This window comes from Entelurus aequoreus, linkage group LG10 (assembly GCF_033978785.1).
Source record: "Entelurus aequoreus isolate RoL-2023_Sb linkage group LG10, RoL_Eaeq_v1.1, whole genome shotgun sequence".
Classification (NCBI taxonomy): Eukaryota; Metazoa; Chordata; class Actinopteri; order Syngnathiformes; family Syngnathidae; genus Entelurus; species Entelurus aequoreus.
This window is the reverse complement of record NC_084740.1, coordinates 66,534,684-66,562,183: the sequence shown is the minus strand read 5'-3', so window position 1 is coordinate 66,562,183 and position 27,500 is coordinate 66,534,684. Positions and strand designations below refer to the sequence as shown.

The 27,500-nt window shown below is 33.9% G+C and overlaps 2 protein-coding genes across 3 annotated transcripts in view; one reads left to right on the top strand and one right to left on the bottom strand.

The window, feature by feature from the left end:
- fhip1b (FHF complex subunit HOOK interacting protein 1B) overlaps positions 1-27,500 on the top strand; it is a 716,414-nt gene that overhangs the window by 39,080 nt on the left and 649,834 nt on the right. The window lies entirely within an intron of this gene.
- itgb5 (integrin, beta 5) overlaps positions 15,608-27,500 on the bottom strand; it is an 80,050-nt gene continuing 68,157 nt past the window's right edge. For both annotated transcript variants that reach the window (XM_062061480.1, XM_062061481.1), the window contains exons 12-16: positions 23,139-23,361; positions 21,701-21,804; positions 19,283-19,402; positions 16,756-16,922; positions 15,608-16,683 (exon numbers count right to left, since the gene is read on the bottom strand). In XM_062061480.1, coding sequence (XP_061917464.1) covers positions 16,588-16,683; positions 16,756-16,922; positions 19,283-19,402; positions 21,701-21,804; positions 23,139-23,361 — 710 coding nt within the window. In that variant the 3' untranslated portion in view covers positions 15,608-16,587. The remainder of the gene's footprint in view (positions 16,684-16,755; positions 16,923-19,282; positions 19,403-21,700; positions 21,805-23,138; positions 23,362-27,500) is intronic.

Below are 27,500 nucleotides of genomic sequence, written 5' to 3'. Positions count from 1 at the left end.
CCGCCCGTGTGCAGCTGGGATAAGGGACAAGCGGTAGAAAATGGATGAATGGAGGGAAATGAATTAATATAATAATAAAATTACATATGATATAATACTTATATAACACATAATATAATCATGTAGTATAGTATATGATATAGTGTAAAATAATGTAATACAATATAGTGTAATACTGACATAGTATAATATAATTTAATACAATAAATTATATAATATAATACTAATATTACATATGACATAATACTTATATACCACATAATATCAAAATGTAGTATAGTATATGATATAGTGTAAAATAATATAATACAATATAGTGTAAAACTGACATATTATAATATAATTAAATAAGATAAATTATATAATACTAATATTACATATGATATCATACTAATATACTACATAATATAATAATGTAGTATAGTATATGATATAGTGTAAAATAATGCAATACAGTATAGGTTAATACTGACATAGTATAATATAATTTAATATAATAAATGATATAATATAATAATAATATTACATAGGATATAATACTAATATACCACATTAAGTAATAATATAGTATAGTATATCCATCCATCCATCCATTTTCTACCGCTTGTCCCTTACAGTATAGGTTAATACTGACATAGTATAATATAATTTAATACAATAAATTATATAATATAATACTAATATTACATAGGATATAGTACTAATATACCACATTATATAATAATATAGTATAGTATATAATGTAGTGTAAAATAATGCAATACAGTATAGGTTAATACTGTCATAGTATAATATAATTTAATTAGGGCTGGGCAAGTTAATGCGTTAATTTCGAGTTAACCCATCAATCTATTAACGCCGACAATTATTTTATCGCGCATTTGCGTATGTTGTTTACATGCTTTTATTTTGTTAACGCCTATTGCTGGCTCCTGCGGAAAAGGAAGGAGAACGCGGAAGAAAACAAACCAAGCATGGAGAAGAAGGGTAACTCAACACAACTTTTACAGGGTCATTTTCATTATCAAGTACTTCCAGGCGGTGGATTTGACAAGCAAAGTGGTTTGTAGCCACTGCCAAGCTGAATTTTCTTATTACAGGAGTACTTCCAGTCTAAAATATCACCTTAAAGGCCTACTGAAATGAATTGTTTTTATTTAAACGGGAATAGCAGATCCATTCTATGTGTCATACTTGATCATTTCGCGATATTGCCATATTTTTGCTGAAAGGATTTAGTAGAGAAAATCGACAATAAAGTTCGCAACTTTTGCTCGCTGATAAAAAAAAGCCTTGCCTGTACCGGAAGTAGCGTGACATCACAGGAGGTAATATTCCTCACAATTTTCCTTTGTTTACAATGGAGCGAGAGAGATTCGGAGCGACAAAGCGACGATTACCCCATTAATTTGAGCGAGGATGAAAGATTCGTAGATGAGGAACGTTACAGTGAAGGACTAGAGAGGCAGTGATGGACGTATCTTTTTTCGCTCTGACCGTAACTTAGGTACAAGCTGGTTCATTGGATTCCACACTCTCCTTTTTCTATTGTGGATCACGGATTTGTATTTTAAACCACCTCGGATACTATATCCTCTTGAAAATGAGAGTCGAGCACGCGAAATGGACATTTAAAGTGACTTTTATCTCCACGACAATACATCGGTGACACACTTAGCTACTGAGCTAACGTGATAGCATCGTTCTCAAATGAAGATAGAAACAAAAGAAATAAACCCCTGACTGGAAGGATAGACAGAAGATCAACAATACTATTAAACCATGTACATGTAACTACACGGTTAAAAATTCTCAGCCTGGTAAGGCTTAACAATGCTGTTGCTAACGACGCTAAGGCTAATTTAGCAAGTTAGCAACCGGACCTCACAGAACTATGATAAAAACATTAGCGCTCCACCTACGCCAGCCAGCCCTCATCTTCCCATCAACAGCCGTGCTCACCTGCGTTCCAGCGATCGACGGCTCGACGAAGGACTTCACCCGTGGGTTTGGTGGCAAGCATCGGCTAGGCGTCTGCTAAGAAAGTAGTCCTTGTTGTGTTGCTGTAAGTATTGTACTTAGCCGCTAATACACCGATCGATCCCACCTACAACGTTCTTCTTTGCAGCCTCCATTGTTCATTAAACAAATTGCAAAAGATTCACCAACACAGATGTCCAGAGTACTGTGGAATTTTGTCGAAGAAAAAAGAGGTTTTTGTATCCGGTCCGATGGGGTCCAACCACTTCCGTGGATTTTGTGACGTCACGTGCATAAATCATATCCAAAGGAGTTTTTCAACCGGAAGTGTGGCGGGAATTTTAAAATTGCACTTTATAAGTTAACCCGGCCGTATTGGCATGTGTTTCAATGTTAAGATTTCATCATTGATATATAAACTATCAGACTGCGTGGTCGGTAGTAGTGGCTTTCAGTAGGCCTTTAACGCGAAGCACACTGTTGATGCGAGCAAACCACTCAACAAAGCAGGAAGTGGAGCCAGGCTTCTGCAGACTAGGTTAAATGCAGCGTGCGGGAGAAGTATAGATAAACCAGACTAAGAGAAGCTAACAAATGCCATAGCCGAGCGGATAGTTACAGACTGTAAGCCCATTAGTGTTGTGGAAGACGCCGGCCTGAGAAACATTGTGCGAATGGCAACAAGTGACAGCACGTATGAGCCGCCATCAAGACGCACCAAGATTACACCAGTTGTATGAAAAGGAGAGGACTGTAAAAGTGACAACTTTACAACGTGCAGCTGTAGTTGCTCTCAGTGGAGACTACTGGACATCAATCGGTAACCATAATTACCTCAGAGTTAGAGTGCATTTTATTGATGAAAAATGAGTGCTGCATTCACGATAATGTCAATGAGGGATTTTTAATCACTGCTATGTTGAAATTGTCACTAATATTGATACTGTTGTTGATAATATTCATTTTTGTTTCACTACTTTTGGATTGTTCTGTGTCGTGTTTGTGTCTCCTCTCAATTGAAGTTCAAAGTTAAAGGCCTACTGAAATGAATTTTTTAAAATTTAAACAGGAATAGCAGATCCATTCTATGTGTCATACTTGATCATTTCGCGATATTGCCATATTTTTGCTGAAAGGATTTAGTAGAGAACATCGACGATAAAGTTCGCAACTTTTGATCGCTGATAAAAAAAAGCCTTGCCTGTACCGGAAGTAGCGTGACGTCACAGGCTGAAGGGCTCCTTACATTTCCCCATTGTTTACAATGCAGCGAGAGCGATTCGGACCGAGAAAGCGACGATTACCCCATTAATTTGAGCGAGGATGAAAGATTCGTGGATGAGGAACGTGAGAGTGAAGGACTAGAGTGCAGTGCAGGACGTAGCTTTTTTTCGCTCTGACCGTAACTTAGGTACAAGGGTTCATTGGATTCCACACTTTCTCCTTTTTCTATTGTGGATCACGGATTTGTATTTTAAACCACCTCGGATACTATATCCTCTTGAAAATGAGAGTCGAGAACGCGAAATGGACATTCTCAGTGACTTTTATCTCCACGACAATACATCGGCGAAGCTCTTTAGCTACGGAGCTAACGTGATAGCATCGTGCTTAAATGCAGATGGAAACAAAAGAAATAAACCCCTGACTGGAAGGATAGACAGAAAATCAACAATATTATTAAACCATGGACATGTAACTACACGGTTAATGCTTTCCAGCCTGGCGAAGCTTAACAATGCCGTTGCTAACGACGCCATTGAAGCTAACTTAGCTACGGGACCTCAACAGAGCTATGCTAAAAACATTAGCTATCCACCTACGCCAGCCAGCCCTCATCTGCTCATCAACACCCGTGCTCACCTGCGTTCCAGCGATCGACGGAGCGACGAAGGACTTCACCCGATCATAGATGCGGTCGGCGGCCCGGAGACGGAAGAAGTCAAGGTGAGGTCGGCGGCTAGCGTGTCTGCTATCCATCTCAAAGTCCTCCTGGTTGTGTTGCTGTAGTCCGCCGCTAATACACCGATCCCACCTACAACTTTCTTCTTTGCAGTCTTCATTGTTCATTAAACAAATTGCAAAAGATTCACCAACACAGATGTCCAGAATACTGTGGAATTATGTGGTGAAAACAGAGCTTTTTGTATTGGATCCAATGGGGTCCGAATACTTCTGTTCACTACGTGACGTCACACGCAAACGTCATCATACCGAGACGTTTTCAACCGGAAGTTTCGCGGGAAATTTAAAATTGCACTTTATAAGTTAACCCGGCCGTATTGGCATGTGTTGCAATGTTAAGATTTCATCATTGATATATAAACTATCAGACTGCGTGGTCGGTAGTAGTGGGTTTCAGTAGGCCTTTAAAGTACCAATGATTGTCACACACACACTAGGTGTGGTGAAATTATTCTCTGCATTTGACCCATCACCCTTGATCACCCCCTATGAGGTGAGGGGAGTCGTGAGCAGCAGCGGTGGCCGCGCCCGGGAATCATTTTTGGTTTAACCCCCAATTCCAACCCTTGATGCTGAGTGCCGAGCAGGGAGGTAATGGGTCCCATTTTTATAGTCTTTGGTATGACTCGCCTGGGGTTTGAACTCACAACCTACCGATCTCAGGGCGGACACTCTAACCACTAGGCCACTGAGTAGATGCTCTGTTTATTGCTGTTCTGGGTGTTGCTGGGTCGGGTTTGGTTTTGGAATTGGATTGCATTGTTATGGTATTGCCAGTATTTTGTTGGATTGATAAATAAAAAAATTTAAATAAAATAAAATAAAAAAATAGATTTTTGAAAAATGAGAATCGATACTGAATCGTACAACGTGAGAATCGCAATTTGAATTTGAATCGATTTTTTCCCCACACCCCTAACGGATAGTGCACTCAATATGATTGCTGCTGCGAGACAACTGCCTTTTGATCATATCCCCTGCTTTTGCGCACAGTCTCCATCGTTCCGTCACGGTTTGTCTGCACAACAGTGCGTTTGACAACGTCCTTTCCAAGTGCCGAAAAGTTGTCGGGCACTTTAAACACAGTCCAGCAAATGCAGCAGAATTACAGCAAAAACGAGCTGAACATGGACAGAAGAAAGAGGCCCTTGTGCAAGATGTTCCTACCAGATGGAATTCAACTCTGGACGTGATAAAAAAGCATCCGCAGAAACGAACAGCCTCTGAGTGACGTCCTCACCACAAGCACCAAGATTGCCAGGCCAACTCCAGCTGAAACGGACAAGCTGCAGAGGTTGGAAACGGTACTGGAACTTTGCAAGTATGTTTTACATCATATTACTCAATACCCTGTCCCATTTCATGTAAGAGAGAAAAAATATGTAAATGCAGCATGAATATGTAGAGGATGTTTTTTTGTGTATAAGTGAATGCAATTTGTTTTTGACTGAAGTGGAGTTGATTTTCTGTTGCAGGTACAGTATTTGACTGAACCTTTGGGAGGAGAAAAGTATGTCTTGCTCTGTGGTTCTCCCTGCTTTTTGCCATCTCTTTCAGGTTTTTTACATTTTTTTTCATGTGTGCTTACGGACTGTATCCCTGCAGACTGTATTGATCTATATTGATATAGAATGTAGGAACCAGAAATATTAACAGAAAGAAACAACCCTTTTGTGTGAATGAGTGTGAATGGGGGAGGGAGTTTTTTTGGGTTGGTGCACTAATTGTAAGTGTATCTTGTGTTTTTTATGTTGATTTAGTAAAAAAATAAAAATAACAATTTTTTATTTTATTTTTTTTGTGCGGCCCGGTACCAATCGATCCACGGACCGGTACCGGGCCACGGCCCGGTGGTTGGGGACCACTGCTATAGACTGTATCTCTGTTGCTGCAGCAGCAGAGAGTTTATTCTGTCTTGACACTTTGTATTGATATTTTGTATTACATTCTTCCCTTAAATGTTTACAGTGATTGTTTTATATGTATTTTTTATGTATGTCGCTTTGGATCAGGGCCGGCCCGTGGCATAGGCCGTATAGGCAAATGCTAAGGGCGCTGTCCATCAGGGGGCGCCACGCCAGTGCCACAAATGTTGGAGAAAAAAAAAAAGAATAAAAGTTGGTACTATTATTTCTAAATACAAAAAATAATCCCACGTTAATTAAAATGCAAAGTAAAGCCTATTTAATAGAAATATTATTTGTTACAACATTACGCCCCCCCCCCCCCCCCCCCCCCGCACGGTGCGCCCCCTCCCTTCCCGTATCATGACTCTTTTTGGACTCACCACGTCAAAAAATCAACACAAGATGTCAAAACGGCCAAAACTGTCAGGTGCTCAGGGAAGAAAAAAGAGAAAAGAAGAGGAGAAACGAGAAAAAGACAGAGGTAGCAGGTAGGTAACGTTAGCCTACATTAAATTATTTGTCTGTTACAGAATGTGATAGTAACCCGGCTTTTTAGCATTAAGCTAATGCTACATGATTCGGCAATTGCTAATCAATAAATAGCTAGTTCTGTTTTAACGTCGGGTTAATATTGTGGAGGGGGCTAAATTGTTATGGAAAATAATAATGTAACGTTAGGTAATTACAGTACTCCCACCTTACATTCCTCAGGGACATTTGTATTAGATCTTTTAAGCAGGTGTTTTTTGTTTACATTGTTATTGCCTTCTGGCTAGCTAATGTTTGCCCTGCAGGTAATAGTCACTTTTCCACCCCTTTATATATTAGGTATAGTTGTAAGCCTAGTTGTTAAAGTGCACATCATTAATGTTAATTAAGCAATATCACATGAGAGGGAATGCTGTTTTTTAATTTGAGCACTGCTGTGATTCGGTTAAAAATAATCATAACATAACATTCTCATATAATATGTTAATTTGCTTTCTTTAAGTAAAAAAAAAGGTCAAAGACAAAGCTATTCTGTTTCTTGTGAGTATATACACTTCACTGCCGATGTGGGGGGGGGCGCCACCTAAAATCTTGCCTAGGGCGCCAGATTGGTTGGGGCCAGGCCTGCTTTGGATAAAAGCGTCTGCCAAATACTTAAACATAAACATACAAACACCTGAAAGTCTTTATATCAGCTAAAACCACCAATTTGTTTCACTGGATTCAGAATAAAACCAAATTCTGTCTTACCCAACAATGTTAGTATTTGAATATTGTTACTTGAAGACTTATTCCTGGTTACAATTATACTGTTAAGAAAGTATTGTCTTATACTTTGCCTAAAATGAGAACACATCATAATCAGTGGCAGCTGGTGAATTTTGTTTTAGGTGGGGCTGAAAGTTTGTAAACCAAACCCCTGTAGGGACGTCATCTTCCCCCAGAATATTTATTTGTGATTTTCACATACAAATATTGAAGATCTTTGCTCCTTCTCAACTCTGTGCTAATATTCTTTTCACAAAATACAACCAATAGTACGTTAATGTTAAATTTTACTTGTGAAAAGTAATCCCCCGATTCCTATTTTCAACAATCCGCTCATTTGAGTAGGAAAACGCTGAACACCATCTTTGTTTTCTACCTGTCAACTGTCAGTTTAGGCTGCTAGCCGGCTCCTCATCACCACTTCAAGATGGCGGCCTAATTGCTCGCGTCACAGCAGCCAATGCTGCGTCTACTTATAAGATGTCTATGGTTATAACGTCATTGCAAACACGGCAATCTGTTGCGTCCACTGCAGTTCGCTACCTTATTCATACTTTTTGTCAAGTGATTTTTTTTAAGCAGGGTTGCATGAGGTACCTACACATAACGTTACGTTAGTCAATGTATCACACACAGTAACGTAACATTAGACGGCGGTCAGCAGCACCGCATATTTTAGCCACCTACAAAAAGACAAACATAGTCAAATAAAGGTCAGTTAAAATGTATACTATATTAAGAAAATGTGTACATATTGCATAGGGCCCTGACATCTAAAAAGTACAACTCTGTTCAAATTTGTTATGTTCATGTATTTGTTATGTTTTTCATGTGTACGCACACATCAACACACATACAGTATGAGATGAGAATAATGAGATAAGGTAAGAACAGGATAGAAACTGCTGTGGAACTAGTTACAATGCACTTGTAACTTTTGTACTTATTTGCACAAAAGTGTTAACATTGTATTTCTATGGCATATTAATATGGCATGGAAATACAATGTTAACACTTTTGTGCAAATAAGTACAGTTGCACTTGTTTTTTCAAATGTGTTTACTCTGTAAAGGAATGAGTTAAATGTTTAAAATGACTGGTTAATAGTGCTATTATGAAGTGCAATGCCAGCACTATTTTTTTCCCCTGCAATTTCAAATGCACTTGTTTTAATAAATAAATACAGCGTTTTAAAATCATACACAATCTGTGTAAATATATTAGCCTGTGGTTAAAAGGACTTGAAAGGACTCGAAAGTCAAAATGCAGGACTTGGGACTTGACTTGAGACTTTCCAGTCTTGACTTTGGACTTGACTCGGGACTTGCCTGTCTTGACTCGGGACTTGACTCGAGACTTGAGGGCAAAGACTTGAGACTTATTTGTGACTTGCAAAACAATAACTTGGTCCCACCTCTGCTAATTAGGAGTCTTTGTTTGTTTACTTACTACTAAAAGACAAGTAGTCTCGTATGTTCACTATTTTATTTAAGGACTAAATTGCAATAAGAAACATATGTTTAATGTACCCTAAGATTTTTTGTTAAAATAAAGCCAATAATGACATTTTTTGTGGTACCCTTTATTATTATACTGTAATATTACATAAGATATAATACTAATATATTATATTAGTACAATCAAATGTAGTACATATATATAGGGATGATGTTTGATAAGAAATTATCGAGTTCGAGCCTACTATCGAATACTCTTATCGAACCGATTCCTTATCGATTCTCTTATCGAATCCAGATAGGTTGTTGTACTGTATATGGAAAAAAAACACAATATTTGGTTTAACAAAAGCTCACTTTTATTTTATAAGAAAAAAATAAAATAAATAAATATATATTGACTGTTACCCCCCTAAAAAAAAAAAAAATTAAGTATTGACTGTTGTTACCCAAAGTATATTAAGTCGGATTTTCAGTCCCTTGGGCACAAAACTGAAAATAATACAGCCCTCCAAAAAGTGCACTTCTGCTGCTATTGGAACATACTAACTACACACACAGGCAGACAGCTAACAAACAATCCAAGACGTCTAATAAAGTTCCAAAGCAGATTAATCCATTTAGGCTCTTTATTGTTGTTGATCTTGCTTTGTCTTTTCCTATCTTTACTTTTGTCTTGCACTGGACTGTTATTTATTTATTTTTTAAACTGAAATACACACAATGACAAATGTATAAGCTATGTGATTCAATTAACATACTCAAATTTAATACACAATATGTAAATATTAGCTTCACACAAATATACAGTATTATCATCAAACAAATACTTCTGGGTGTTGAAACTATTTCGATGGTGGAAATACACGACTGGCAGCCATTTTAAGTCCTCAAATCATCCATTGAAACAGTGCACAAAAATCGTTTTTCAATAAACATCTTAGTTTTAAATGTAACCACTTTCCACCTTAATATTGAGTTGTATAAACAAGTTAAAAAGTTTACTTACAGACTTATCTTTTCCAAGGCTTGTAAGAGCTAACACAACTTGTCTACTTCTCAATTGTCTCATGAACTGAACTGACTCGCCAACCCGGAAGTGGCCAAACTATTGACGTGTAATATTTTAATATCGCCACAAGGTGTCAATAAGAGTCTACAATCAAATGGGCATAACATTGCCCATTTGGGATTCGTTCCCAGGGATTCAAATAAAGAACCAACTCTTTTTCTTTACTATAGTGGTCTCGATAACGGGTACCGATTCTCAAAAAGGGATTCGAGTCCGAGGACTCCTGGTTCTTTTCTTATCGAACAACCGGGAAAACCGGTTTCGAGCATCATCCCTACATATATATAATATGTATATATTACAATGTAAAATTACACTATATTACATTGTATCATATTACACTATTACACATTATGAATGAATGAATGAATGAATGAATGAATGATCTTTATTGTCATTGTGCATGTACAGGTACAGGTCCAACGAAATCTAGGTTGCTTCCCTAAGGTGCTTTGCATTTAAAAAAAAAAAAAAAAAAAGAAGAAACCACACAATATACAAAAACAACACAATATACACAATATGCAATATGGCCTAGGACCACTCTAAGATATTATATTGTATTATATGATATTACATTACACTATATTACATATTATATCATACTGTATTGGTATTACCTTTGACTATATCATATGATACTATACATTATTAGTATTAAATAACCACATAAAAGGACTAACTCTTGAATGGTAGGTCGGGGAAGAGAAAGTCTTGTTGATGTAATACAAATGTAAAAAGAAGTTAACTTCTGTGTACTTGGCAGAAGAAATATTGCCGCATGTGGCCGGGAGGCAAGCCTCTTCACGTATTAACTTTAAAAAAAAACCTCAGCTGTCGTGTAAATGATACGATATAAAATGATATTTATTGTTTGTTGTCAACTTTGCCATATTGTACTGAGCAGCCAGAGCCTTCCCTCTGTCATTTCTTCTGGTTCACTTTTCCTCTTTGCCTTGGGCGGTACTTTTCTGTTGTGGCATCAGAAAGAAGCCAAAGAAAAAGCGAGGCGTATTGACAGTGAGCATAAAAACTACGTCTTCACAGCGAGGAGTGATAAATGTTGCTGCGGCTCCCAGCAAGCACACATGGAGACCATTGGGGGTTGAAGGAACAACATAATAATAGCACTTTTGTTTCCACTTTGCTCTTAGTAATTCTTCCAGGCTGTCGACTGTCAATAATGACGCACGGATAGTGTGAACCTCAGCAGATTATGATTACGAATATGTTTCCTGCGTTGCATTAAAACAAGCTGTTCAATATGATCAAGTTTGTTAAGTCAAAATTAATCATATCCATTTCCCATTTAGCAGCTAATTCAATTGTAATTAGAGAAAAAATACCCTCACTTTCATTTTGCATTCTAACTTTTGCTTATGTTTGAGTTCCAAAGAAAGCCTGAAAAACATCCAAATAAATCTGTATTCTTGTTGGAAGATTTTCTTGCTCTTGCACTCCCTCTACAGTCTACAGGGTGTAACGTTTCATTGACGTTGATGCCACTCTGCTGAATGAAAACTTAAACTACCTTAATGAATAATAAAAAAAAAATCGATTTATAAAACAATTAGGTGTGAACAAATGTAACTAATAACAATCACTTTTTTCCCGTTTACATCCACTTTGCACTCAGCAGCTATGAACCATCTGGTTGGTTGGCGACCGTCACGTGACAAATATTCTGATAAACCTGATTGGACGGTGCTCTTCCTGTTTCATGCGCTCACTTCCGTAATAGCGGTGGTAAAGGAGACATGACTTAAGTACATGAGTACAGCAGTCATGAGTACAGAAACAATGAGTACAGTATTTTACATTTTACTCTGGTTTGCTAGTAAACCTTCGTGGTGAGCCGGAAACAAAGTAAAATTTGTGACGTCAAAATGGATATTTTGCCATCACTTCAGCGATGACATTACACGACACAAATGTTGGTCAATCAAAGTACATTAATAATCACAAATATAGTATATATATATATATATTTACACCACAGTCAAAACAGTATCAGTTATTAACTAGTACCCTTACTAGACTAGACTTGGATAGTCTTCGCTGTTATTTTTGTTCAAAAGCACTTTACCTCCACTTCCACGGCAGCGCTGCATCAACGTTGTGATTGGCTGATGAACGTCACGTGGGAGGGGTTACTGTGCGCCTGATTGGTCTGTGGATTTCTTGTGTACATGCATTCTCTTCCGTCAACACCAGAAAAACATTTAGTACCGCCTGTCACTTTCAAATTAACACATTATTATGCCTAATTTGGACAACCAGGTATGGTGAAGATAAGGTAATTTTTAAAAAAATTAATAAAATAAGATAAATAAATTAAAAACATTTTCTTGAATAAAAAAGAAAGTAAAACAATATACAAACAGTTAAATAGAAACTAGTAATTAATGAAAATGAGTACAATTAACTGTTAAAGGTTAGTACTATTAGTGGACCAGCAGCACGCACAATCATGTGTGCTTACGGACTGTATCCCTTGCAGACTGTATTGATAATATATTGATATATAATATAGGAACCAGAATATTAATAACAAAAAGAAACAACCCTTTTGTGTGAATGAGTGTAAATGGGGGAGGGAGGTTTTTTGGGTTAGTGCACTAATTGTAAGTGTATCTTGTGTTTCTTATGTTGATTTAATAATAAAAAAAATTTAAAAAAACAAAAAAAACGATACCGATAATAAAAAAAACCGATACCAATAATTTCCGATATTACATTTTAAAGCATTTATCGGACATCTCTAATATATATATATATATATATATATATATATATATATATATATATATATATATATATATATATATATATATATATATATATATATATATATATATGAATTAAAATGCGGAACAACAAACTTTGTCTATACATATACATACATATATATATATATATATATATATATATATATATATATATAGAGAGAGAGAGAGAGAGAGATATTTTAATCCTCTGCTTTAAGTGGGGGGATTAATAAACAAAAACATTAAATAAATAAATAAAAAAAATATAATAATAATAATATATATATATGGATTAAAATGCGGAACAACAAACTTTGTCGAATATGTACTTTACAGCTGTAGCACTAGTAGTAGTGTAGCTGTAGTGCATGATATTGAATATGTATGTGATGTTACTCCTTCTTGGGTGTCAATCAAGACTCAACATGAATATATTTGTAAAGAAAACAGGCACAACAAGTAAATATTGGACATCCGCTGTAAAATGTGGGATTGTACAGACCTTCTGTCCACTAGGTGGCAGCAGAGGAACGTTTAAAAAGAAAGCATGACGTAATGTAGAATGTTTCATATTTAAGATATGAAGTAAGGTTTTGAGTTACAATAGTTTCATATTTCTGATATTTAGTAATGTTTTGAGGTAGAATAGCTCCATATTTATGATATTTAGTCATTTATAAGTGGTTGATTTATATAGGCTAGTAAGGTCAATCAGCCACTTATAAATACACATTAGTAGGCTAAATGAACCTCTTCAACATGATATTTAGTAATGTTTTGAGGTACGGTGGACTTGTGGTTAGAGTGTCCGCCCTGAGATCGGTAGGTCGTGAGTTCAAACCCCGGCCTAGTCATACCAAAGACTATAAAAATGGGACCCATTACCTCCATGCTTGGCATTCAGCATCAAGGGTTGGAATTGGGGGTTAAACCACCAAAAATGATTTGCGGGCGCAGCCACCGCTGCTGCTCACTGCTCCCCTCACCTCTCAGGGGGTGATCAAGAGTGATGGGTCAAATGCAGAGGATAATTTCACCACACTTAGTGTGTGTGACAATCATTGTTACTTTAACTTAACAATAGTTCCATAGTTCTGATATTTAGCAATATTTAAAAGTAGAATAGTTTCATATTTCTGATATTAAGTAATGTTTTGAAGAAGAATAGTTTCATATTTCTGATATGTAGTTATATTTTGATATAATAGTTGATATTTAGAAATTTTTTGAGATAAAATAGTTTCATATTTCTGATATTTAGTCATGTTTTGAGGTACAATAGTTTCATATTTCTGATATTTAGCCATGTTTTGAGGTACAATAGTTCCATATGTCTAATATTTAGTAATGTGTTGATAGAATAGTTTCGTATTTCTGATATGTAGTTATATTGTGATATAATAGTTGATCATATTTAGAAATTATGATGAAATTGAGGTAGAATGGTTTCATATTTCTGATAATGTTTTTATATATTAGTATCATATTCCTGATATTTAGTAATATTTAGAATAAGTTTATTTCTATCTAAAATCTAGTAATATTTTGAAGAATAGTTTTATATTTCTGATATTTAGTAATATTTTGAGGTAGCATAGTTTCATATTTCTGATATTCAGCAATATTTTAAGTTGAATAGTTTCATATATCTGATATTTAGTAATGTGTTGAGTTAGAATAGTTTCATATTTCTGATATTTAGTAATGTTTTGAACAATAGTTTCATATTTCTGATATTTAGTAATGTCTTGAGGTAGAATAGTTTCATATTTCTGATATTTACTAATGTTTTGAGGTACAATAGTTTCATATTTCTGATATTTAGTCATATTTTGAGGTAGAATAGTTACATATTTCTGATATTTAGTAAAGTTTTGAGGTACAATAGTTTCATATTTCTGATATTTAGTAATTTTTTTGAAGGAGAATAGTTCCATATTTCTGATATTTAGTCATATTTTGAGGTAAAATAGTTCCATATTTCTGATATTTAGTAATATTTTCAGGTAGAATGTTTTAATAGGACTTGGTAGACTTTGTGTGTTTGTGTTGTGTGATCTTTGCAAAGCTAATAAACTGCTCAAATAGTTTTTTATATTTCAAGTATTTTCTTTCTTAGCTATTCAATTATTCCCATAATAAATCCACGGAGGTGTAAAACATCCAAAAAGGTAAAACACACATATTGTAAAGTCACCTCAAACAAGCTCATTTATTGTGTTGTTGTTGTGCAGCACGACACAAACTTGTGTTATCATACAAAGTGTGCATGGTGTATTTACATGTGACACTAATACAACACACACTCTAAACGTCATCCTGTCATGTGCATCACCATCTTAAAACAACTTTAGGTGTGTCCAAACTGCAACCTGGGGGCCATTTTCAGCCCAAAGTCCTTTTTTATTGTTCTTCAGCATTTTGTAAAAATAACAAATTATAAATGAGCTTTTCCATCGATCACACCCGGCTAATATGTTAGCTTAGCATTTCTTGTTTTTACAATATTTAATGAATGTGATTTTCGTTGCCAGTCAGTGCACATTTAGGCGAGGGACAGGAAGTGTGCGTCATGTCGGCGCGTGCGGCAAAAGTTAACCACGTCACTTTCCTACTTGCCGGCAGTTTTCCCCCCCAAAAATGTAGTTTTAACATTTCACCATTTTTCGGTTCGCCAAAGAATTGACAACATCCTGAAATTAAAGACAAGCCCACTTTAAATTTAAAATAAATGTTATCCATCAACATTTTTCATTATTGAAATCTGAAGCTGCCATTTTCCTCTCAATTTTGACTCCACATGATTACGTAACTTCCAACATCATATTGCTATCCGAACAATTTGAATGCACATGCTTTATTTTTGTCATGTATTTTTCACGACTCAAAGTGTTTAAGCTGTAGTAATTTGCTAGGTTTGCGCTGACAGGTTAAGCAGTGATACAGCAGGAGTTTTAGCCAGCTAGCTCGCTAGCGCTAAATAAACTCTATGGTTAGATTCTTGCTGGGGAACATTTCTTTTGAAATACGTGATTAAAGATAAGTTAAGATGAATGTTGAGTTATTAATATTGTACTTTAGCCAGTAAAATGTACTACAGATAAACTTTTACTCTTGTATTTGCATTGTGGCTATTGTACTTTTTTTTTTTTTTTACTTCGTTTGGAAAACTCATTCCAGATCAAAAACTGAGGTTTTATGTTTTTTATTCAATCAATCAATCAATGTTTATTTATACAGCCCTAAATCACAAGTGTCTCAAAGGGCTGTACAAGCCACAACGACATCCTCGGTACAGAGCCCACATTATTCCTTGCTGTAGTGAAAATTAATGGAAGTGAGACGTAAAAAACTGAAGTGTGTAGCAAAGCGTGAGGACTTTGTAGTCCTAGCTAGCTAGCTAGCAAATGCGATCAACTTTTACTGTTGTATTTGCATTGTAGCTCTTGTACTGTTTATTCCAGATCAAAAGCTGAGCGGTTTTATGTTTTTTATTCCTTGCTGTAGTGAAAATTAATGGAAGTGAGAAGTAAAAAACTGAAGTGTGTAGCAAAGCGTGAGGACTTTGTAGTCCTAGCTAGCTAGCTAGCAAACGCGATCAACTTTTACTGTTGTATTTGCAGTTGCTCTTGTACTGTTTATTCCAGATAAAAGCTGAGCGGTTTTATGTTTTTTATTCCTTGCTGTAGTGAAACTGAAAAGAAGTGAGAGGTAAAAAACTGAAGTGTGTAAAAAAGCGATAGCGCTAAAGAGATTCTATGTTTACCTTCCTGCTTGGTACCGTTTCTGTTGCGATTAAAGATAAGTTAAGATGAATGTTGAGTTATTAATATTGTACTTCAGCCAGTAAAATGTACCACAAATCAAAGTTTACTATTGTACCTTTTATACTTTCTTTGTGAAAGCTGAGCAGTTTGATGTTTTGAGTGAAAGTGGGAGGTAAAAAAGTGCAGAGTCACTCCTACTTTCAACATACTCACGGTACTTCTTGGACTGGGAGTATTTCCTGTGAGCTTTTTGTAGCCAATCAGGAAGCAGAAGAAAGTCATTTCTGGGAAAAGGCACAATAGGAGGAAGTTTGTGTCAACGTGCTAGCTTAGCTCCCCTCAGAGGCCCCGCTCGCTAGCGCGCGTGTTCTTGTAACAGAAGGGGCGTGTCCAGCCCGCCCATCAAAACGTGCGTCAGTGGACCGCCCCGTTGTAGGACTTGTCGTAGGGGTCAAAGTCCAGTTCCACGAAGGCGGCCGAGGAGGGCTGCTTGTAGAGCGGGTTGGAGGCCTGCGGGACACGAAGTGCAGGCGTCAGGCGCGGCCGCCTCTCAGGCAGGGGTCCTTCTTGCCGCACACTTACCACCTCGTAGCGTGCACGGGAGCGAGCGCTCTGGAAGCGCGCAAACTCCCGGCGGTCGTGCACGGTGATGACCATCTTCCAGGCGGCCAGCAAGATCACGCCCACCAGCAGGATGCTGCCGACCACCGCTAGCAGGACCATCAGCGCGTCTGGACCCCCGGAACACTCTGACACATCATCGTCATGGTTACGTCACATGGCAGTAATAATACAATACTACTATTTCACATATATTAGAATAAGTCAAAAATACTATACACTAATTATAATTAAACACAACACTATATTAAAATAAATATAATTAATTACAACACTATATTAAAATAAATACTATACACTAATTATAATTGAATACAACACTATTTTAAATTAAATATAATACAGTAATTATAAATACAACACTATTAAAACAAATATAATGCACTAACTATAAATAAATACAACACTATATTAAAATAAATAATACACTAATTATAAATAAATACAACACTATAATAACAAAATACATATAGTACACTATAAAACACTAGAATAAAATAAATACAATACACTAATTATAATTAAACACAACACTATAATGATTAAATGTTATACACTAATTATACATAAATACAACCCTATATTAAAATACACTAATTATAAATAAATACAACACTATGTTAAAAAAATATTATACACTAATTATAATTTAATACAACACTATATTAAAAAAAATATACTGTATAATTAAATACACTATATTAAAATAAATATAATTAAATACAACACTATATTAAAATAATATAATCAAATACAACACTATATTAAAATTATATAAATAAATATAACACTATTAAAATAAATATAATTAAATACAACGCTATATTCAAATATATATAATTAAATTAAAGTTCCTGAGGGAACTCTCCTAAAGGAATCAATAAAGTACCATCTATCTGAATACACTATATTAAATTAATATAATTAAATACAACACTATATTAAAATATATACAATACACTAATTGTAAAAAAATACCACACTATAATAAAATATATATAATACACTATAAAGCACTACCATAAAGATAATACACTAATATTAAATGAATACAACACTACTTTGATTAAATATAATACACAAATTATAAATAAATACAACACTATATCAAAACAAACACACTAATTATAAATAAATACAACCCTATATCAAAAGAAATATAATACACTAATTCTAAATAAATACAACCCTAAATCAAAACAAATATAATACACTAATTATAAATAAATACAACACTATAATAATACAAATACATATATTACACCATAAAACACTAAGAATAAAATATATACAATACACTAATCATAATTAAATACAACACTATAATGATCAATATAAAACACTAATTATAAATAAATACAACTTTATAATAGAATAAATATAAAACACCATTAATACAATACTATATTAAATATAAATATAATAAACGTATTAAAAATAAATACAACACTATAATGATTAAATATAATACACTATTTATAAATAAATACAAAACTAGAATAAAAAATTAATATACAAAAAACAAATAAAATAGATACAATAAACTAACTATAATTAAGTACAACACTATAATGATTGAATAAATATAATACACTTTTTTATAAATAAATACACACAAAAATAAGTATAATAAACTAATTATAAATAAATACAACACTAGAATAAAAAATAAAATACACTATAAAAAAATACAATACTCTATAGTAATTTGATGTTACATATTTATAGTACTCTACATACTGTAATAATTTCATGTTACGTATTTAAATTAGTACTGTTTATACTATGATGGTATTGTATGATCATTTTATGTGATGTATTAATAGACTTAGACAAACTTTAATGATCCACAAGGGAAATTGTTCTGTATATAGTACTGTATATATACTGTACATAAGAGTACAGTATATACTTTATGATCATTTCATGTAATATTTATAATATTGGATATAAACTAATATTTGAATGTGATATAAGTACTGTATATACTGTATGATCATTCTGTTAAATATATATTTAATCAATAAAAAATTATAAAATAAAATAAATATTATAATTTATGATGTACTGTATAAAGTAATGTATCAACAACAGTTGTGTGTGTATATATATATATATATATATATATATATATATATATATATATATATATATATATATATATATATATATATATATATATATATATCATATAATACTTTAACATAATAGTATTGTACATTTTTATAATAATTTAATGTAACATTTATAATATTGTATATAATAATTACATGTGATATATTAATAGTACTGTATATATTGTATAGCATTTGAATGTTATTCATATAAATACAAAATGTAAAATGTATAATAATTGAAGTTGATAGTTATTATAGGTTTGTAGATTTGATTTGTTCAGGTATTAATTTTGAGCGAGGTTAGTGTTTGTTTAAGTTGAGTGGTAACGGTGATCAATAAATCCTAAATGGACAAATCAGGACGTGCGTACCTGCTTCCCTCAGCGCCGTCAGAACCGCTCGTCCGCTGGCGTGCTCCAAGTACGTGAACTTCATCACGCAGTCGTCGTCTGTCTTGTAGACGCACAAGACGGCGCCCGGCTCCTCCGTTTCTACCAGACACAACATTAGGTACACCCTCATCGTCTTCATCTTGCCACGTTCTCACATTTTATAAACCATGAGAAAGGCTCTTTCATGGATAAAATATATGCAATAAGTCAAATGTTGAAAATAAAATATGAATAAATGGGGAACATTTTTAAGGGTTTACAAAACATGATTAATGAGAACATCAAATACATACAGGAAGTTAAAATTCAACCTGTTATGGTCATGTCATCACAAAATCGCCTTATAATTAACATTAATCTGCAGATGTTGTTTATTCAATGTTTCTTTGCAAAACACGATGTTCATTTACTCAACTGCAGAGAGTAACTTGTAGTTATGACACGGCTCGCAGGTCACGTGCTAACTAACCTCGCTTTATTGGCAACATTTGAAAGTATATTCTTCATATTTATATTTAACATGTCACACTCAACAGCACCTCCTCTGGTTGTAAACAAGAAGTGCAACCCTCAATTCTGTCAATAAACAATGATTAATGATAAATAATCATGAACCAATGATTATTGATAAATAATCATGAACCAATGACTAATGATAATCACGCAAAAATGATTAATGATAAACAATCATTAACCAATGATTAATCATAAATAATCATTAGCACATGATTAATCATAAATAATCATTAACCAACGATTAATCATAAATAATCCTTAGCCAATGATTAATCATAAATAACAATTAACCAATGATTAATCATAAATAATCATTAGCCAATTGTTAATCAGAAATCATCATTAACCAATGATTAATCATACATAATCATAACCAATGAATAATCATAAACCAATGATTAATCATAAATAACAATTAGACGATGATTAATCATAATAATTAACCAATGACTAATCAAAATAATCATTAACCAATGATTAATCATAAATAATCATTAACCAATGACTAACCATAAATAATCATTAACCAATGACTAATCATAAATAATCATTAACCAATGAGTAATCATAAATAATCATTAACCAATGAATAATCATAAACAAATGAATAATCATAAATAACAATTAGCCAATGACTAATCATAAATAATCATTAACCAATGATTAATCATAAATAATCATTAACCAATGATTAATAATAAATGATTAGCTCATGATTAATCATAAATAATCATGATCTCATGATTAATCATAAATAATCATTAACCAGTGATTAATCATAATTAACCAATGATTAATCATAAATAATCATTAGCCAATGATTAATCATACATAATTAATAATCATAAATAACATTATCCAATTATTAATCATAAATAAAAATTAACCAATTATTAATTATACATAATCATTAACCAATTGGACCCCGACTTAAACAAGTTGAAAAACTTATTCGGGTATTACCATTTAGTAGTCAATTGTACGGAATATGTACTTCACTGTGCAACCTACTAATAAAAGTCTCAATCAATCAATCAATCAATCAAACCAATGAATAATCACAAACCAATGATTAATCATAAATAATAATTAACCAATGATTAATCATAAATAATCATTAGTCAATGATTAATCATAAATAACCATTAACCAATGATAAATCATAAATAACAATTAATCAATGATAATAATAATCATTAACCAACGATTAATCATAAATACTCCTTAGCCAATGATTAATCATAAATAACAATTAACCAATGATTAATCATAAATAATCATTAGCCAATGATTAATCGTAAATAATCATTAACCAATGATTAATCATAAATAATCATTAACAAATGATTAATCATAAATAACCAGTAACAAATTATTAATCATAAATAACAATTAGCCAATGATTAATGATAAAAAATCATGAACCAATGATTAATCATAAATAATCATGAACCAATGATTAATAATAATCATTAACGAATGATTAATCATTAACCAATGACTAACCATTAATTCATCATGACCAAATGAATAAACATTATTAATCAAAGACACAAAATAATTTCAAATTTATAATACAAAATATAAAATAATTTTAAAATTATGAAATAGAATAAATACATTGAACAGTAATAACAGTAATAAATGCATTATATATTGTATAATATGTTTAATGATTATGCTAAGGCAAATTAATTTCCTCTTTTTTTAGAGGATTAATAACGTTTATTTATAGAATTTTAGAAAATAATTACAAATATTTGTATTATGACTTGAGAAGACAAAAGATGTTTCATATTTCTTCACAGTTGACCTGCATGACGTGGATTATCTTAACTTAATTTACTGATTGCAGGAAGCATGCAAAGATTGTCTACTCACTGAGAGCGTCCACTGTGACTATTTCATCCTTGCACACGCGCTGCTGACACGTCTGGTTGTCTGACGGACGTCCCGACTTGAGCAGATGACACTCCACGCATTCCCTGCAGGAAGAAGTTTCTTTCAAAATAAAATCACTTCCTTGAACATGTCTGAAATGTGGCCCTTGACGTGAAGCATCACTCTTGTTAGAACCTTTGAAGACACAACAATATGTTGTAAGACACTGATCACCTCCTAGGAAACATCAGTAGTCTGTTCCAGGGTCAAACTGTGTTTGAAGTCACATTTTAACATCATTAACTTGTCATACAAGTGTAAAAAGAAGTCAACCACTGTTTTTATATTTTACTTTGTACGGCGTTGTTTTAATGTATATACTTGTTTACCATATTTTATTGAGTTTTTATTAATATACTGTTTACTACATTTGAGTTTTTATATATACGTTTTACTATATCTTATTGAGTTTACACACACATATATATATATATACATATGTATATATATATACAGTATATACTGTATATATATATACAGTATATACTGTATATATATATACAGTATATATACATATATATACTGTTTACTATATTTTATACAGAGTTTTTATGTATATACTGTTAAATATATGTTATACAGTTTTTATGTATAATCTGTTTACTTCATTGTATGCATAGTTTACTAAAATTTGTATATAGTTTTTAATGTATACATTTTCCTATATTTAATACATAGTTTTTATGTATACACTGATTACCAGTATTTTATACATAGTTGTTTATTGTACGGCATATATTGTTTACTAGATTTTATACATATATATTTTATGTACGTTTACTATATTTTAAATATAGTTTATGTAGAGTATTGTTTACTGGATTGTATATATAGCTTATGTAGAGTATTGTTTACTAGAGTTTATATATAGTTTATGTAGAGTACAGTTTACTAGATTGTATACGTATATACTTTACATATGTTTACTACATTTTATATATAGTTTTAGATGTATACATTTTCCTATATTTAATACATAGTTTTTATGTATACACTGATTACCAGTATTTTATACATAGTTGTTTATTGTACGGCATATATTGTTTACTAGATTTTATACATATATATTTTATGTACGTTTACTATATTTTAAATATAGTTTATGTAGAGTATTGTTTACTGGATTGTATGTATAGTTTATGTAGAGTATTGTTTACTAGAGTTTATATATAGTTTATGTAGAGTACAGTTTACTAGATTGTATACGTATATACTTTACATATGTTTACTACATTTTATATATAGTTTATGTTCAGTAGAGTATTGTTTACTATATTTAATATATAGTTTATGTAGAGTACTGTGCATACTGTTTACCATCTTTATTCCTACTTTTCTACGTATACACGTGTATTTCACAACTTTAGTGTGCGTGTACCTTTTGCTGTCGCAGGCGTCCGGGCAGGTGGGGCACTTTTGGCAGGCGTCCCCGAAGGCGCCGGGCTGCGTGCACTGGCAGCGCCCGCACACGCAGTGGCCCCGCCCGCTGCACAGCTGCCCGTCGTCGGCCACGCAGGACGCCGTCTCCGTGGAGCAGTTGCAGTTGTCCCCCACGTAGCCGGCGTGACACTTGCACTCGCCGCAGTGGCACTCGCCGCGACCTGACAGGAAGACAGGCGGGTTGCCATGACTACCTTCGTCTCACCAGCAGGGGGCGTTAATTCAACGTGAAGGAAAGTGGAGCGACTGTCTAAAAGAGTGATTCTCATCTAATGGTACCCAAAGAATCACATAATTAAATATTTAAACACAGTGTTACTGTTCAAACTGTGTGTAATATTAAATCAACTGTCATTTACTGTTGGAGAGCAAAGAAAGTTTGAGAACCACTGAGCTAAAAGTGTGCCCACTCTAAGATTCAAGGTGCAGTCCCGCCCTCTTCGTGGTCAAACCATGTAAGCTTCGAACCTTATATTTAATACTTTTACCTTACATGTACACTACCGTTCAAACGTTTGGGGTCACCCAAACAATTTTGTGGAATAGCCTTCATTTCTAAGAACAAGAATAGACTGTCGAGTTTCAGATGAAAGTTCTCTTTTTCTGGCCATTTTGAGCGTTTAATTGACCCCACAAACGTGATGCTCCAGAAACTCAATCTGCTCAAAGGAAGGTCCGTTTTGTAGCTTCTGTAACGAGCTAAACTGTTTTCAGGTGTGTGAACATGATTGCACAAGGGTTTTCTAATCACCAATTAGCCTTCTGAGCCAATGAGCAAACACGTTGTACCATTAGAACACTGGAGTGATAGTTTCTGGAAATGGGCCTCTATACACCTATGTAGATATTGCACCAAAAACCAGACATTTGCAGCTAGAATAGTCATTTACCACATTAGCGATGTATAGAGTGTATTTCTTTAAAGTTAAGACTAGTTTAAAGTTATCTTCATTGAAAAGTACAGTGCTTTTCCTTCAAAAATAAGGACATTTCAATGTGACCCCAAACTTTTGAACAGTGGTGTATCTTCTAAATTCATTATTTTACCTTCTTCTACCTTATATTTACTACTTTTACCTTCTTTTTATCTTGTTTTATCTTATATATTTCTTATTTTACCTTTTATTTACCTTCTGTTTACCTCATGTTAACTTCTATTTACTACTTTTACCTTCTATATTCCTTTTTTTTTTTTTTACCTTTTATTGACCTACTTCCATCCATTCATTCATTCTTAAAGTAATCGTACTTATCTCATCATATGAAATATGACTTACTTCACCAATTCTTATTATTAAATTCTTACTATTATTTATTTATTTATTTTTTATTGCGATTACTTATGGAGTTTATTGTGAATAAATTGTGAACAGGAAATGAACAAAAAAGTTTTAGCAACTGTTATGTAAAGAAAAGGGGTATGATTAAATAAGCTCTGCTTCTTCCTACTCCTTTTCGAACATGTCGAAAAGACAAACTAGAAATTGTGATGTATCCTGTTGTATGCTTGCATGTTCGAAATAAACTCAAACTCAAAACTCTTGCGTCGTTTAACCCCATTGACCTTCTTTTTTCCTTATTTCACTGTCCTTTATCTTGTTTCACCTTCTTGTATCTTGTTTTACCTTTAATTAAATTATATTACCTTATTTTACCTTCTACTTGCCTTTCACCTTCTTTTACGATCTTTTATGTTTAACTTGTTTTACCTTCTGTTATGCGGTCAGTATTTGATACATTCTATTAGTTACACTCATTAACAATTAATCAAAGAAATATAATTTAAATCCAAGCTTTTCTCTAATCATATTAATCAATCATTGTTTTCATTTTGGCCAAAGCGGCACAACTGCACCAAGTTTTGAGGACAATCGGTTAAATCACAGTTTTGTGTGAGTGGTGAGAGCACACCAAGGGAAAAGCAGAATGGATGCATGCTTGTTGTTGAGCACTTGAAGTCAGTTGCTAACCAAATTGATGGCTCCTGGCCATTTTGTGGCTTTCTGCAGTCACTTTGCATGTTGTCTTAAGTCTGACTTCCACTCCTAAGAAGAGGGATTGTCTTACTCTCAGAGGAAGCTGGACGAGACCGACGCTTTGTGGCGTGCAGCCTGTCCCCGCCGACTCCAAGAAGTGACGCTATCGCCCCAAACCGCTGCACTTCATGGCGAAGCCTTACTGACACGGGGAGGATGGCTGCCTCTCCAGCAAAAATAAAACATCCCATAAAAAAGCGGGCAGGATTTAGTCACTTTGTGGTCTCACACGAGGTCAAGAAACCTAAAATAAATCATGGAGACTAGAGATCGACAATATGGTTTTTTTTAGGGTCGAAACCAATACCGATTGTTATATAAGGCCGATTACTGATATTTTGAGCTGATATATTTCAACATAAATAGTATCAGCTGGACAAACTTGGAAGTTTTTTTTTAACGAAGTGGGAGACAAGTAGCAGCGCTAATATTGTGTTTAATTTAGCAGCAAAACAAACACCTTTATTACACGCGCCTAAGAAGAACATCAACATTTGCTTTTCAAAATATGGCAAATCTCCTGAAAATGTGTAAAAATAAGACCTTTCCCAACATCGCCATCTACTCAAGTTTTATAGTAGTTTATGGATTTCATTCATTGGAAGGTTTCCTAGTTAGGGACCCTGAAATATTGCCAACATTTCAATAAAAACATTTCTGGTCTTCACGTAGATTATAGTTGAGACATTTTTAATCTGGCAGACATTTCTTCCTGGATGTTACATAAAGTATGAGAATGTGTGAGCGGCTGCCTGCTCTTCTTTACTTATTGTATTTTCCCAAGTGTAGAGCGCACCGGTATATAAGCCACACTAACCAAATTTTAGAGCTTTTTCCCCATATATTTAGCTGCATCGGACTATAAATCGCAGATAAATACGTTGTGAAATGAGGTATTTACACAGAAATATTCTGTTAATGTTTATTTAGATACCTTGATTGTTTCCAAACGGTGTCTGTAACACGGCAGTAAAACGGCTGATCAAACAAAACAGAAGTCATCGTCATGGACCCACTAGCTGCGCAAGCTAGTTGTCCATTCAGCTAAACAGACTCAATAACTTCATGATGATGTTTTGGTGAATTTACTGAGGAATTTGTGAAACTGAAACAATTAAAAAAGAATGCCATTGTAAGTTAATAATAGTATATTAGCTAATGCTAACAATGCTAGCTTCATTGCATTACGATAGCACGTACAAATAGGCATGAAAACACTCCTACAGACATCACGCATGGGACCGTTCAGTAAGTAAGAATTGTTTTAGTTATATTGTAAAACTTACAAACAGTGTTTGGAGTGATGAATGAAGAATCCATACGAGTAGAAACGTTACGGACGGCTAGATGACTGAACGGCAATTCTACTTCCAGTTTTGAAGCACTATATAGAAGGACACTGCAGCACATCCAGTGAGTGAACCGGTCCAAAAGATGGCGCCATAGCACAAACAATAAAACAATTTTTGTATTTGCTGGTTTTTAATTTTTTTATAATTTGTATTATGCTGTCAGCACAGAAAAATCCATAAATTGGCCGCACCGTCTTTTAATAAACTTTTTGGTAGTGGTGGTAAAAAAAAAAAAAAAAAAGAGCCTGGTGAAATTTGAGTTTCAGTTTCACACATGGGACAGTTTAGTAAGTAAAAATTGTTGTAGTTATATTGTAAAACTTACAAACGTTGTTTGGAGTGATGAGTGAAGAATCCATACGAATAGAAACTCTGGACGGCTAAAAGATAGAACGGCACTTCTACTTCCTATTCAACGCTTTAGACAGCAGGAAACACTTGTAGGAATTCAACCAGCAGCAGTGAGCAAACTCGTAAAAAAAAACACCATTTAAGTGTCTTTGCTTGTGTCTCATGAAAACCGTTTTGCTTTATGGCCGTCAGCGAAGAAAACCCCATAAATTAGCCGCACCGTTTTACTTGCCGCAGGGTTTAAAGTGTAGGAAAAAAGTAGTGTCCGATAGTGCGGAATTTACGGCATGTCTCCTAATTGTCAATATATTTACACTAAGTTTAGATTTTTGCCAGAAATGTTTTAATTTGTCGTCATGTGCATCCGTGTCTGTCTGATTGTGTAAAAAAAAACAAAAAACAATCAATACCGATAAAAAAAAAGAAGGCAGATACCGATAAAAAAAGGCAGATACCAATAAACGTCCAAATGACAAATATCGGCGCCGATAATCGGTCGATCTCTAATGGAGACACTTGATAAATTCATACTATAGTAGGAAGCACAAGAAACCGAAAGGA